Source organism: Dinoponera quadriceps, unplaced genomic scaffold, assembly GCF_001313825.1.
Source record: "Dinoponera quadriceps isolate SergipeBrazil2010 unplaced genomic scaffold, ASM131382v1 scaffold405, whole genome shotgun sequence".
Lineage (NCBI taxonomy): Eukaryota > Metazoa > Arthropoda > Insecta > Hymenoptera > Formicidae > Dinoponera > Dinoponera quadriceps.
Window position 1 is genome coordinate 2,546,916 of NW_014554754.1, and position 16,271 is coordinate 2,563,186.

At 45.2% G+C, this 16,271-nt stretch overlaps 2 protein-coding genes across 4 annotated transcripts in view; both read right to left on the bottom strand.

The window, feature by feature from the left end:
- The window catches only part of LOC106741359 (neurocalcin homolog), a 170,626-nt gene that overhangs the window by 115,316 nt on the left and 39,039 nt on the right, over positions 1-16,271 (bottom strand). The gene's annotated exons all lie outside the window — the stretch shown is intronic.
- Positions 1-16,271, bottom strand: part of LOC106741358 (neuronal calcium sensor 2) — a 138,358-nt gene that overhangs the window by 83,693 nt on the left and 38,394 nt on the right. The window contains exon 2 of one of the 2 annotated variants that reach the window (XM_014613257.1): positions 13,167-13,204. In XM_014613257.1, coding sequence (XP_014468743.1) covers positions 13,167-13,204 — 38 coding nt within the window. Of the gene's footprint in view, positions 1-13,161; positions 13,205-16,271 lie in introns of both variants that reach the window. The other variant, XM_014613259.1, reaches the window with a different exon arrangement.

Here is a 16,271-nt window from a genome sequence, read left to right on the forward strand (position 1 = left end):
ACTGCGGTGGTATCGAGGACATTTCTCATCCCCCATTGATCGCGTTGTCTTCTTCCGTCCCTCATTAATTTTCGACGAGTTCGTACGAGCTGCTATCTTTTACGGCTCCTACGGTACATATTTTCGCGGCCCCGGTGAACCATCTGGCTCGAGCGAAAAAGCCCAGGCGCAACCGCGACCTCTCGCGAATTCCGTCCTCGCAATTTTTCGCATACCGACGCGGAAACGCGCGCACACACCGATTCTACGCGCGTGATCGTTGAGCGGAGAGCTCACTCGGTTGATACGGGCCGTGCAATCGCGGAAACGACAGGGTGGTTTCGCGGAAGACACATTAATTACAGAGCGCGTGCGTGCGCCACGGAAATTAGTAATCGCGTCTGGCCGACCCGTACGGAGAGTAATCCCGGATTAGAGAGGGGAGCTTCTTACGGCTGATTGCATTTCCGGAATATCGCGCGGGCAGGATCCTTTTTCCCGTTTCCGCGACAGAGGGAGAGGGAGAAAGTATGCAGCAGCAAGACGTATTCTCGGAGATCTCGAGTCTCCGCAGGTGTGTCGCGACGTCGTATTCACGACGACATTAACCCTTTGCACTCGAGGGCTCCGTAGCGGAGCCATTTAAAATTTGTCTTCAAACTGAAGGGCTCCGTTATGGAGACAATGACTTTCAGTTCATAACATAAGGACGAAGACAAATCGTAAAAACTATTGTGTATAGGATATTCCGCTCTTGCTATTTGCATTTGAGTTTGAAGAGTTTGAAGTCAAATTTTAAATGGCTCCGCTCCGGAGCCCTCGAGTGCAAAGGGTTAATTATTCCGCTAATTTCCAAGAGACACTAGGAAGCGCGTCTGAGAAAGGCGCGCGATCTCAAGACCGAGTATCGTCATCGGTCTTCGAACACGGCGCAATTCGGACGCGTTGCACGCACGACAAACGACTGTCGTCGCAGTCTTTGTGACTTCGCGTCTCGCATGGTGGTCGCTATAATCACCGAGTCATTAGAAGACGATAACGATTCTCTTCCGGTGTATCGTCGCGATATTTGCGCGCGACTCAGTACCGGTACAATCCCGAGTGCCTTAATAAAACGCACGACGGCTCGTAAAAACGATACTTTAATTGCAACTCGGCAAATGCCGGGCATGAAGCCAGAGAAACGACGGACGATTGTCAAGCCGTCCGGTTTCATGCCGGGCACGTAGCTCGGTTTCAACTTGCGTACTAATCACAACGGTGAAACCTAATTTCATCGATATACCGTATGCGTTTTAGAGAGAGAATGAATGTTCATTCGTCAAATAATCCGTTTAACGAGCGCGTGAAGCCCATCCTCATTGCGTATTTTCTTTTTTTTTTTTAACGAACTCGGCGCACTCGCGATAAATTCGACGCTTTACCGGTCGAACATTTGGCGTCTCTCTAATTTGCATAATTACAAGTCACACTTTCATGTTACCTTCCTCGGAAGTTGCTTGAAAAGCTCTGTGTAAACGGCTATGTAAACGGCTCTGTTACTTTACATAAAATTATGGGATACAGGACGTTAGAAAATTATTCTCCTATGAGCATAGCCTTTAATGTTCGAAATCCGGGGGAAAACAAAGGAAGAGACGTGTCTTGGAAAAAATTTACATCGCCCACGCCGTTGCCCTTCTAATTAAACGTTTAGCCGGGAAACGTCTCTGAAGGAATGTTCGTAAGACGCGCAGCTGTAACACATTACGTTAAAGTGGCGAGTAGGACTGTGGCGAAGTTTAATCCTTAGAGCCGCGTGTGCGCGTTCGTGCTTAAACGACCGGGATAATGGGGAGATGCCATTAAAAAAAAAAGGTTACGCGCAATTTACTCTTAATTTAATTGGATGGTAACGGCGGGTTTTCGTGCGACCAACACCTATTCGATTGCACCTGCCTTCACGATCGCGCGCGGCCGTTGTATCTTCTCTCTCTCTTCTTTTATCTCGAAAAAGACACACTCCTCGGACATGGCCGAGGCATGTTTTCTACTTTTAACTATGATAAAAAGCAAAATTAGAGATTAGATTGGCTCTTAAACTCAATAATCAATAAATAAAATGACACATACCTATGATTTAATTATATTATAAATATTGGAATCTACAGGATGTCCCAGCAGAAAGAGAACAAATATCTTCTTTGTTTTAAATGATATGAGAAATGTGAAAGCGCAATTTGAATAATTTCGAAGGAGGAATACCGTAGAAGGAAAATTCTTTTTTATGATCATTTATTTTTTAAGGTCCCCAAGATATTTAGGCGTTCTCTTTACGCTTATATTTATTTCACACTATCATCTTGCGAGTGCTCTCATAGGCCTGTGTCATTTTATTTATAACATAAAAAGCGTTTCATTCGTATATAAGACGCGTCGTCGATTAAAAAAACAAAAGGAAATAATCTGGGTTCGCTCGCAGTCCCGCTTCCCAGACATGTTTCTGTACTTTAATCTCATCCGGCGAAACGATTGTGTCAGTCCCTGCCTCCCATTCTCGTCGTATCCGCGTTTTATTTGCTTCCGCGTCTATTCCATTTCCAGTCGCGCAAGCGGACCAAGAGACGTATCGTCCGAAAACAATGACGGTATTTCGAGCGTCGTTCTCCCTCTTCCTCGAGGCGCGCAAGGTGCGAACGAATCGTAATTGAACGACGCCGTCGCGCAAGACAATCCCGCTTTGTACAACGCATGTTTTTAACCTGATTCAACGTAACTGGAGCACAAGGGCACGCTTCGCTCTCGTGCTTCGTTTAGCGGAAACGCTTCATCGCTCGCGCGTCTTCGGCAAGGAGGGTATGAACGTTAGTCGCGAAAACAAATCTTAAACCACCCACCGAAGTTTCGCGTTATTTTGCAGAACAGGATGTGTACCGTGTATGCCGACAAAGGTTGCACTTTGCGCGTCACGATGCGCCCCCGTTGCTGAAAATCAAAATGTGCGGAGTGAAGAAGCGGATCTAGCAACTATCTGCTACTAACAGCAATTATTCGACTTTAACGTCTTTAGAGATCTGCCCGATTTCCTACGGCTCTTCGGTCGATAAAGAGAAGTCACAATTTTTTATTCGTTAATTATTGACGAGGGAATGAGGAGTGTGTCTCGGAGGATCGAGTCCTGTGGGAGGGCAAATAGATAAGAGGGGAAAAGTATAGCTCCTCCGTTAGCCTCAAATAAAAGTTTACCTAATAGATTTTTCCCCGAGACTTTGTCGTCGGGATATTTCACGTCGAAAATTACGAAGTTCTAAAGAGAGATTTTTCTCGAGTGGAAATTACCTGCAAATTTATACGCGAAACTTTTGCGCATTTCTATGGGATAATCTATATGAAAAGTAAATATTCAATCGAGGATCTTTATTTTCAAGGAGCTCTCCGCGTGTATATCGTGAAATATACAATGGAGGTTATATACAATCGATTCTCTAATTTTCTCGTTTTGAGCCTGTTTAAGAAAGACCAGTCATGCAAAGCGAGATTGTCTCGCACGCAGCGTCGTTCAATTACGACCTCGCTTGCACTCGCGAGTTTCGAGTTTCAACGCAAATATTTTCACACGTTTAACTCAAATCACACGCGAAGGAATGTACACCGAGTAGATTCATTGCTACGAAATAGCGCCGAGCAAAGTAAAGTATCCCGAAATTTCGACGATGCAATTAATCCTCCCTCTCGTTCTTGAATTGTTTAACAGGATTTAGACCGCGCACGACATTTTATCATGCAGCTTCGGATCCGTATTTTGCTCTCGCAGCGCAAACAACCGTGGCTTAAGTTACGGCTGTGTCTTGCAAACAACTCTAAGTACCCGAGTTTGCCACTGCGGCAACTTTCAACGCTGTTCATAATGCAGCGCTATCAGCTTCGCATGCTGGCAAATGGCAGACGACGCGTGCTTCTCTCAGTGCATATGCAATATACTTCGATTGACATTCTCCCATTCTCCGGACAAATAACAGCTCGTTCGCGATGGCAACATGATATGAAGTGTTGCTGAAAAGCCATACCGCCTTCGGAGCTGTTGCTCGTCTTGGTAATTAGTTGCACATAACATAACACGGAATGCCGATCGGTAGTATAAAGGAGGTCTTGTTCGATCTCGGAGTGTGCATTATTTACACGGAGTTTCGCTTCGATATATTGCGAAAAGAAAGCAGGCGAAAATTTTCATGAAGAATTTCTCCGTAAACGCGTGGAAAAAAAAGATTAGTGAAGATTGAGGCAGGTTCGATGACTTGACAGAATCTCGGTGTTAAAACTTTTCAGAAAACTAATTTTTGTGACTGATCAAGTAACGATAACAGCGATAATCCTCCTCTATGTTTTTATGCTACCGAAGATCGAAAGATCGAGAGACGAAATTATAGATGTAATCTATAATTTCGTCTGTAATAACCAAAGCAACAATTCTACTGCTCATTATAATAATTAATCGACTATACATGTACGTGCGATACAAGTATTTTATAGCAATACAAATAGCTATAAAATAATATCGGTAGAAAAGCTAAAAATACTGGTTTTTGCTTTTCTACCGATATGCAATAGACAATCTCAAAACCGACTTTTCTTCTTGTTAATCGTGACATTTTTCCGATTTTAATGAAAATTGGAGACTAGTACTTACGCTCTTATGTTAACTTATATTCCAAAAGGAACATCTTGCGCTCTCCTTTCGCATTGTTGTTTCTTTTTTCATAATAAATATATAAATGAAACGCTTTACCAACCTTGCCCCTATTCCAATCTGCCTCGGTCTCCTACGTCGTAGCAACGAAGCCGCAACTATAATCTCCTCACGAACTTCTTTATTGCCCAAAGTGACAACGAATCCGCGTCTGCGAGTGATTTAATCTTACAAATTTCCGGCATAGTTGTCGAAAAAAAGAAAAAATTCAGCACCGCTCAGAAACTTTCCGAAATTCACTACTGCCTATCACTGAAGAGCGACGTCGAGTACTTTCCCACGAGAATTGTCGAAAGTGCGAATCGAGCTGATGCGTAACAAGGGGGCTCTCATCGATATTTCGCGTGTACGAGGGCAATTGCGAATTTACAATCGAGTACTGATCAGCGAGATCATGGTGCACGTCATTCGGGCGTAATCGCGGGACAAAACCCGACACGAAGTTGAAAGTGCCGCCGCAGGAAGCGGCGGAATTGCCAGAGGATGGAACGTGTAATCGTCGAACAAAGGACCGTAATGTCGGGCACAACAGCGTGTGCGCCTGCGTGTGTACACGGCGCTCGTAAGAAGTACTAATTACTTTTCCTTAGTGTACGCGCACGTACGTAATGTGCAGAACCGGACATGTACGAGGTGTTACGGCGCGATTAATGGCCGATTATCACCGGAACAATTGTGGAATTGATTCCCCTGTCGCGAAATTGTGACGAAAAGAAAAAGGATTCATTGCGCGCGTCGCAAGCGCTCTGTTTTCGTCAGTGTCAAATGTTTCGGCAATTAAACGCCGGGAAAATTCTCTCGCTCAAGCCCATTTACAATTAACGAAAAAATGAACCTTCATCACACGCTCGCTCTCGCAGAATGCAATTTAGCGCGCGGAAAATAATCCAAATCGTAATGTAAATTTCGCGATTAGCGCTCCCGTCGGGATTTCGCGGAAAAATAAATCACCCTTACCGCGACCACCGGAGAAATACCTCGTTTGCCGATTTTCGCGCGTCATTTTCGCCTGACTCGCGCTAATATTCAAAAACGCGTAGTTACTCCTTTATTCCCGCAATCAATTACCCCACGTTACCTTATTAAACGCGTGCCGTCTTACATCATTCTAGGAGAGAATTTCTGCTCGCGCAAGTTAACGATATCTCATCCCTAACGAAGTAAATGAATTAATTATAGGAGGAACGATCGGGGCGCACCCCCGTGGCTTCTCGGCGATGCAGCGTGTGCGTGAGAGAGAGAGAGAGAGAGAGAAAGCCAGCCGGCTGCTGTCTAAAGGTTGACAGGAACGAGCGGTAATGGCGGGACACCCTGTATAGATACACACGTCGCGGAAACTAGTAGCGGTGGGTTCCCCGGCCTGCTTGGGTAAAGCTGGGTCGCAGTGCTATCGATCTCCGCCCACCTGGAGACCTCTCTCTACCCCTGCCGTCGTAGTCGACGGCTCGCAGGATGAACGTTGGGCCTAGAGGAAGGATAGGGCGCCGAGGGAGGAAGAGAGCGAGTTGAAAGGATATAAAAAGGAGATGTAAAGGGAAGATGAAGTAGAAAGATTGTGCGTATTATATATATGGAGTCGTATATACGGCACGTCCGCCTTCGCAGGGGTTGTCCTGGCAGCGCACCCTTGACAATAATCGTTTTCCCGGAATGTCGAGGAGAGTGACTGCCTCGCGCGCGCACATCGCCGGCCCCGAGAAAAGGCATGGACAAATGGACAGACCCCGCGGCAGATTACTGCTCGGCAAAAAGGGTACCGTCGATCGCGGAGTCACGAACGGCGAATGAAGGTCCCGCGCGAGGAGATGCTCTCGGGAATCCGACGACGCCGGCGAGGAGACGTTGCTCATTGCCGCGCAAAACTGGATTTTTACAGGTGTATTTTCTCATCCCGACGGCGATGTGCGCTCGGTGCTTGTGCGAATGATCGGTGTGGAGATCAATTTTCAACGAAATTTTTCCCCGTCGCGTTAACACGTTCGCTATCAGCATATACGTGTAAGGCATTATGTAAAACACACACGATTTGCTTATTTAATAACCTTTATGTGCGCACAAGTGCAAAGACGCGTTGTATTGGGTACAGCTTCTGAAAATACAGCACAGACTCACGAAAAAAAAGGAATTATCTGTATCCATATAATACAACGAGAATTTAGTGGCTTGGAGCTAATTCTTTTTTTCTCGTGGTCTATAGTGAGCGATTTTCAATTTAAGCGCGGTAGCGAACGTACATGTTAACGTACGTTAGAGGAAAACGTGTGACTTATTTGCCGAGAATTCGCGGAACTGTTTTTCTCAAATATAAGACAATGATGAGATGTAAAGTTACGCCGATGACACTTCGGACTTACGTCACTCGGACGTGAAGAAGAGACATGCGGCGCATCAAGTTCAATATGAACGCTCAAAGGTGTATCGGCGTTGAAATTATTTACGGACAGATCGTGACTTTTTCCCGGGTATTTTGCTTTTATTACTTCCCGTTCCAGCATCAACACACTCGACTGTGGCGGTTCTACTTAGAGCTCGGCTGAATTTGAAATTCAACGGGTCGACTTTGACATTTTAAATTTAAATTACGATGGGATTTTAAGTCGTTGCGACGCAATCGGGGTAAGTGTTACGGTGGAATTTCGATAATGCAAATGGATAGTCGGGTCAAAGTGAGTCACATTTTTCGTGGGGAAAACATTCGGTTTCTTATATCCAAATAATGCTCCCTGAGGGCAGCGGCGTGCTCTTATTTCATTCGCGCGCTCGCCACGATAATTTTACCGCATATCTAATTTCGCCAACTGCTGGTTGAAAGCACTTTGACGTTTTGTGATGAGCCAAGTTGCGTTTCCGGGATAATCCGAAAATTTACCTGTAACGTGTGACACGCAACTGACAGTCTCCGACATTATTAAAAAATCTACCGTAGCGCCACAATACAAAATATACGCGAAACTTCGTGATATTTCGCAAAAATAGACCGTGTGGTGAACACAGTAATTTCGAGCGCGAACACGAAGACCCGGCGTGCTCTCGTAACAAACGCGCCTGCGAATTGACGTAATTACGCCAAGAGCGGTCAAAGTTGTTTCCACGTTAATCTCTAACGGAAACAACGAGCGAATAATTCCCGCCGCCTCGAAATACAGCAAAAGTTCATTCTATCGAAGTTATTATCGTTAACTAAGTGAAAATTAATTCCATCAGAAATATTATCGTTCATTCCGCTATCGTTGTTGCTCGCTTAATGCATACAAGGCTTGCGATACTCCATCGCGAATTATACATACCCGCCTTTAATTTTATTTACCGCTCAAATATTAGCTTCCCGTCTTACGGATATTCCCATCGTTCCCAAGCTGGCGCTGTCCAACCTCTCAGAAGGCGCACGACGAAATATTCATATAAGCGTTGGGCCGATCGATCGCTCAATACCGCTCGTCTATTCAACGTCGTGCGATCATCGTAGACCGATTGCCGAGGAAACGAAACGTTAGATTGGTCTAATATTTCAACGCTCGGCCGGCTATTGCGCGCCGTTCCGACCGACCTGTTCCGTCATTTTGTCCCTCGTCAAATGCACCGAGCTAGCGCCCGCGAGCTCGAGACTGCGAGAGACGGATCGATGACGGGGGCGGGGAAAGCGGAATATTTAGATTATAATTCGCTTCGCGAAACAGACACGAGCGTCTCGATCGAGGATAATTGAAACGATACTCTATGCAGATTGGCGTACGCGCGCGCTCGTTTCCGATAGCATGCAAATCCGCGAGATGGTCGCGCGTGTGTCCGAGTTTTCCCCTCTCTTTTGTCCCCGCTATCGCGTGTATATTCCAATGGCGCGGAACACGGCGGCTGTAAAAAGGGTAGAACGGAGGCGGCGGACACGCCGGCTGGGAACGGAAAATATCCGTAAGACGCGGAGAGAGGAGCGTCACGGCGCGGCCGCGCAATAAAAACGCCTGGGAGGGAGAGGTGATCACTTCCGCGGCTCGTTCCACGGCTTTTTTGCGACCAACCGACCGCCACATTGCAGCTGTGTCGAAAGTGTATTTTTATAACGCCGCAATTTTGTCCCGCCGCAACGTTATTATTTCATACATGCGCACATGCGTGCACACACACACACACACACACTCGTGTGTGCGTCGATACGCGCGAGGAACGCGCGACCGCGTCGGGGATCGTCGGCCTCGGCTTCGTTGCTCAGTGCTTTAAGCTCGGCGATGATGCGGTATTTTATAAAAATGCAGAGTGCCGTGACGCGTTGGCCGGTGCATCCTCTATCCATCCGAGGATAATTGCTACTTCTCTTACACTCTTACCTCTCTTACATACTCTTCGAAATATTACTGTCATTATATCATTATCGTTATCACACCATTGTATAAATATTAGCCGAAAAGTCGCCGGATCCCCGGGCCAGCTTAATTATCATTAATTGCGGGTGAAATTTACGTCAATTGCCTTTTCTTTTAATTCCGCGGATATTCGAGCACAGTCCTCGTATCATACGCGCGTTACGTTGTTGGATAGCGAAAGTTAAGCGGAATATTTTGCATCCGTGTCGAATGAAATAATCCTATCAAATATTAATACGCAACGTTTCAACTTCAAAAGCTCCGTATAGGATCGTGGCAACATTGATATCTCGCTTTTCCACCCGCCCACCTTCCCGAACGGTATTACAATCAACGGTACGAAGGTATCGGGATGCACGCGAGGTTATTTCCGCGATCAGCGAGCGGAGCAAAAAGGAGGACGTTTCCGAAAGGACTCGAAAAAAATGTTCGCTCTCACATCGCGGGCTGCCTCGTCTGATTTACGCGCTTCGACCGCTGACAGGAGGCCGAGGAGGGAAGGAAAAGAGAAAAACCGGGAAAAAAAAACGGCATCAGTGCGCGCGAGTTTCGACGGGCGAAATATTACGACGGAGGGTTTATTAGCGCGCGAAAAGAACGCGCGAGAGGGGAAATCGTTTTCGCGATATTTATGCGCGCGCGTAAATGCTGTTACCGGCGGATAAATTCGCGGACGGTGTTAAAAACGCCGCGGATCCCGCCGCCGGGGGAAATATGCGCGGACGGTTTTATACGGCGCTGTGTTCCGCGCTGTCAAATATTTATATGCTGTGTTTTATTTTCAAAGGATCCCGCCCTCCACGCGAAACCCGGGAACCGCTGATAAACGCGCGTATCGATCGCGGCTGCCGGCGGGTCCGATTATTTCTGCTTAGCGAAGAACTCGGTAAACATCGGCCGTACAATGGAACGAGAAAGAGACGGGGTGAATGGGCGGGAGGGGGTGGGGGAGGAGTAAGAGAGGAAGAGAAAGACACAGGGAGAGAGAATATTACACAGCTCGTCGGGGCATCACCTACAGTGCGAAATTCATCGATTACATCCGCAAACTCACTCCCGAATACCGTTTGTCGTGGTTCGATTAAAGCCACGGCTCCGCTCAAAGGTAAAATAGGAATACCGCAGCCCCACGCTAGAGACCGCATTCATATTTCACGGTTTAAGCAGTGTTTAAGCTTTTCCGTGGGCGCGCCTACGCTCGCGATTTCAGAAATAACGTCCCTTAAGCCGTAGATCCGCGACGCACACGGTATCCCCCGTATTTAGCATCGCGGACGCACGCCTGTTTTTGCTTTGTTATTATTGTCCGATATGCGATACGAGGTTGCATACGAGCCTCCGACAGCTGCATTCGTTAAACGCGATATGTCGCCGCATACCGGTCTAAATCCGTAGGCGGCATCAAAGAGAAAACAATAACAAAGTGCTTTGCGCGTTTAGCGCTCAATTAAGTCGCGCACGCGAGCAAGCATGCGTGCAGGCGATTTTTCCCGGGGGGGGGGGGGGGGGGAAAAAAAAAAAAAAAAAAANGGCTCGTGTGCGTTTCCGACGATCGCTGTTTCTCGACGCAGCACAGACACGAAGAAATTCAATTTCCTCGGCGTTATTAGTGGGGAATAAATAAACGCGCGATAAAGCGGCGTGCGGCCAAGTGAAACCGCTGCGCGAATCGTGAAAAGACAGGGTTGAAAGGGTTGATTGTGCATCGGTAACCGTCGCTGTACGCCCCGTCAAAGACTCGGAACCATCGGCACGATACAACCGCATTAGCTTTGATATCTCCGAATGCGATAAAAATGAACACACGGAGCACAGCGCATCGCCACGGATCGCGTACGGGCTTTCTCGAATTCGGTGCTCCGTCCGGCGACTCGATTTTGCCAAATAACAATAACGAAAATAATAATAAAGGCAATTCGAGGAACAACGAAGCTTGCATAACGCATAGTTGCCACCCAGTCACCGGAACAAAAAAGTGAAGTAATGACTGCTTCTTGGCAAAAAAGAAGGTGACAAAAAATGACCTCTCAGGTACCAAAATAACGATCGGAAATGACATTTTTTTGTCCGAGAGTAACTCGAACCAGGCAAAAAAGTAACTTCACTTTTACCTTCCCAGGTTTATCTTGAAATAACCTAACATATAACGAGTTCTTTTCGTAGTTTGAAAGTTCACACGAAGAAAGATCAAAGAGCATGAATGATGGCGATACAAGCACAGCTTTCGGAGCAGTTTTATGAGGGACGGTAAAAATACATAGAACGTCCGTATTTTACAGATTTTACGGCGACACAAAAGTGACTGTAGTGACATATTTTGAACAATAGGGAAAAATAAGAAAAGGTGATTTGAGTGACCGGATTGGTAGCGCTGATAACGCACAAGATCATTTCCCCGATCATCTACCGCGCGATCGTCCCGTCCCGTCACATGACGTATCAAATGCGCGCGCCAAACGTTTCCCGCTGATACGTCATGCACATCCGTCTCATCAGTCACGTGCGGATGCAGCGCCGGCAACGTCCCGCCACGAGATCGGGAATCGCACGCCGATAATGTCGCTGATGATCTTCGGCGAGCGACTGTCCCGCGGGACAAAGAAGGAAATAATTGCCGGCGATTTTTCGCTCGCCGTTGTGGCGGACGCGCGGACACGCCTCATTCACGCCAACCGAGAAATCAATATCCCCGCCAGGTCTCTGCAACAATGTTCGAATAACGCGGCGTAGACAAGTAATAACGCGCGTGCTACCAAGGCGACTTGGAAATTGGAGCTACGGCGGCGATTAATCGAAAACTTGTAGCGCGCGCGGCCGTTGATTGAGATGCATCGCGAGCGAGCACGCTCTCAAGGATTAGAGATGCGTGGGATTACGACGGGCGATGGCGATTAGGTCGGCGGGTCCATACATCAGCAACAATGTTGATGCAATTCAGTAAGAGAGAGCGAGAGATAATCACGGCCGAGATGTACGGGGATTTACACGATCTACGGAGATTTTACGAGTGCTCGGGAAGGTGCGGGGTAAACGTCAAATATTGGAATATTATCGCGGTAAACATTGAGCTATATCCGTGTCTCTGACACCGGCGCCATTTCCGCACGGGGATCGGTGAAATATTTAAATGTATTGCGCCACAAATATTTGGCGACTTAAATAAATTACGCTGCGAAGAGGAGATCGCGCGTTGGCCGGGCCTCGCGAGCATTTCACGCTAAGATGTACCGTATATAGATATGCTTGAGCAGTGAGAAGTGATAATATTATGCATTCCAAAATATATTCAGAAAATATATACAGGATGTCCCAGACCAACAAGGGGAAAGTTCGTGAGGGCGTGGGATTGAGGTGAACAAAAAAGTCGTGTAACATTTTGCAAACGAAATTTCGAGTTATTCATTAAAGAAGCCTCTGTACATGATCATTTTCAATAATTAGCAACTCGGAAGTTTGCGTGTTGTTTGCAAAATGGTAAAGGACTTTTTTGTTTACTTCGTTCTAATCCTCACAAAGTTTGCCCCGGTCTGTCTGTAATCTGAAACACCCTGTGTACTCGATCAACAATTTAACAATATTGGAATTATTAATTTTGCACTCGAACGAAGCGATGCGCAACATTGTGCAGCAACTGATATATCAATGAAATATATTATAAAATGAAATATATAATAAATAAAAAGATTACTTAAAAAGTACTATATTTACATATACATATATAAACATCGGTCGATGTAAGTAGTAGTCGATCATCGTTGATTATTATCATTGACGATAATAATATTTTCGAAATATCGCACTTCCATTGTGCCAAGCGTGCACACCATTGCGTCTCGATCGCGCAATGGCTCACTATATTTTATTTTTACAGGACACGTCGCGCAGCGACTGGTGATGAAACTGCGTTTCGAAATGTTCGTCAAAGCGTGACGCAACGTGACGCGTGAGGCTGGAAGCCACCGGTCGCGAGCATGTTGCAAAAGTTACAACATACCGGCGCCGGCTATTGCGGAAATACTTTTATGAAAATTTCATCCAATGTCGACGCGGAAACAGTACACGCGACCGACGTTTCGAAAAATTCAATTCGCGTCTTACCTTACTTGACATCTTACGCCGCGACCGACACCACGTCATCTTCCTGAAACAAACAAGTAGATATTTCATGAAGCAAAAGTTGCAGTATCGATCCATTGACGAAAAGAGATTTTTCTTTCCTATTTTTGTTTCCTATTCGCGACATGAAAAACTCTCCATGGTAACTTTCCTTCCTGATGATTGTTTTCTCTCATGTAGACTTCATGAGAAACTTTTATATTAACTGATAGATAATTAATAATTAATTATTGATTATCTGTCTTATCACTTATTATTAACTATCTATAATTATTATATCAAATCTTTGATAAATGTATCGATCCTGATATTAAAACACGAATGAAAAAAGATATATTTTATTATAATGTAACTTTTCGAAATTTTTGAGCAAGATAGATTTTCCCCAAGAATATCAAAAATTATTACGTTCGAATAACTTTAAAACAAAAGATTCAATTCTTGATTAAAAGACCGAATTAATATTCGATTTTATCTATTACACGAACTTTTAAACTCCATAAAAAAAGACTGCTATCAATTCATGACTCATATTCTCATATGTACATAAGCAAGAATATATAGTCTTATATGAAGATAAATCTTGCTTACATGAAGAAATTCTATGTAATTTTACTAAGGTTAAAGTTCATCTTCATATAATATTATATATTCTTGTTTATATATGAGAATACGTCTTGAATTGATACTAACCTTTTCCCGTGTAGTTGAATAAAAAAGCGATCGACGTTATCTCTCACAATCTCTTCGCGCTCTTAAACATTATGTATAATAACATATTATACGCCATGTAATATGCCATATTTCGTAACTTCCCTCGGATATAATGCGGTTCGGCGGAAGGAGTAGCCTGACAGAAGGATTAGATTTATTCATCAGATCTACTCACCATCGCCACCCTTTCACGGTAACGCTATTTGAATGAAAATTTCATCAGCGCAGGCCAAGTGGTCACGCAGATGCCTTTATATAACATTGCCCGACTGATGCGGGAACATTGCGTGCAAGCTCGTGAAAAGATAGTCGCGCCGATGGTGATACGAAAATTTCATCTTTCGGCAAAGCCATCGCCTATTAGCTCGCCATTAACGTCCAGGTGTCAAAGGCGCATTTAAATGCGGACCAAGTAAACTCGGATCTACCGATAACATCAAAGATTATGATATGACGCGTAACACGTTCCATCTCAGAGACCACCGAAGCGTCGGAAAATCGAATCGATGTCCACAAAAGCGCTTGGTGTTTAATAGACGCATTATACGGCAGCTGAAGCGCGGTAAAAGGTCGGGCATAAAATTTTAACGGGTCGTTTAACTCCCTTCAAAAAGTCAAGAATATATCGAAAATGATTTTTTTTTCTTCGCACGATTTCGAGTGAATTTCAATGTAATAATCTCCTTCAATTTAGCATTTAATCTCTAAAGTTGACGAGAGAACGACCATTAATCAGCCTTCCGATAGCGAATTCTCGCTATATTTGATAGAGACCCGTCGGTATTACACGCGTGCGTGGATTTATCAGCATATCCCGTCTAATATTAACGCCCGACGAGGGATTCGCCCGAAGTTCAACCACGTGAAACGTCCGTGCTCTATCGTGCCGTGTGAATAATTAAATAGATGAATCGGAGATTACAGCGTAACGATCGTAAATTTCGCCGCCGCGCTGCACCGCGGCCGCGGATTCAGAAAGTACATAATCGTTTTTGGAATTCCCAAAAGCGGATCGCATTGATTACGATGGATTAACTCGCGTTTAAGCACGTTCGTCGCGCTTATCAGGCATCGCGCAACGGTCGTTACACTCGTTATTCGCCAATTTATTATACCGACGGACGGCTGCCGATTGATCGAAACACTATCAAGGCCTATCATGCAACGACGATGCGTGTGTGACAAGCAGCCATTTAACAACGCCGATGGATATCGGCAAGAATGATTTCAGCCATCGAAATGGATTAATGCTTTTGTCACGAAACATTGGGCCTCCGTTGGAGGCCAATGAAATTCACCGGCATTTTCGCCAATGCGTAATTAACACCATTTCCTTTCTTTCGCGTCGACATATCATTAATCAATCTCCAAAATGTGAATACACGCATCGTACGTGTGTTTCGAATTAATCAATTTTGCTTTTGATCGGTATACGGCAAAAAATGCTGTTGAATCGATAAAATTGCCAACGGCAGCGTGATTGGAGTGAACCTTCTTGAACCAATGGCAAATATCATTAAAACTATTGTGTACTGTGTTATGTATTATAACTATTGTGTTATGTTGTGTACTGTTTCAACAATTAAAATATCAGTTTCAGTGATATCGCTATCGAGCCAAGAAGATTTATTCCAATCACATATACCGTTGGAAATTCCATTGATTCATTATATTTTTTCCGCATATAAAAATTCACATATATGTGAGAGAGAAACAAAGTTTAGTTAAATACCGGATAAAATATCGCAGAATTTATCTCCGCTCGATTCTCAAACATTTATTCCGCCCTAATAAGGTCAAAATATATTTCACGGGACGACAATTTTATCTCACACCTGTCGACGTACCCTCCCCTAATTTGACCGGGTTTCTCGATATCTCTCATTAGCGCATACAATATCCGAAAAGTTTTTGGAAGCACGGGAATTCCTCTCTCTCTTTCTCGTTAACACGTTCGTGGAAGTTCGCGCGGAAAAGTTCGTTTTCGTGCGCAAATCCTACAGGAGCGAGCGCGCGCCGCGACGTGTGTATGAGATGAATGAATGGGGCGAGATACTCGAGTGTCGTGATAAAGGAATAAATCCACTTAAAACCTCATCCGTTATAATGCCTTCTTCCGCAATCGCCGGTGTTTCCCAGTTATTTAAAAACCGTGGGATTCATTTCGCTGCGACTCGCGGCATTCCGCGCGGCTTCACAATAATCTCGCGGGCGTGCAGTCTCCCGAGTCGCGCCTGGCAAACTCATTATTTCTCCTCGATGCGGGGAGAATACGCAGTACTCGAGGACAGATATACTGACGTTCGGACATTTTTATGCACCCGCCGCGCGGGAATCGAGTTCTTCTGCCGGATGGGCGCGACGTTCTCTCGCCGCCG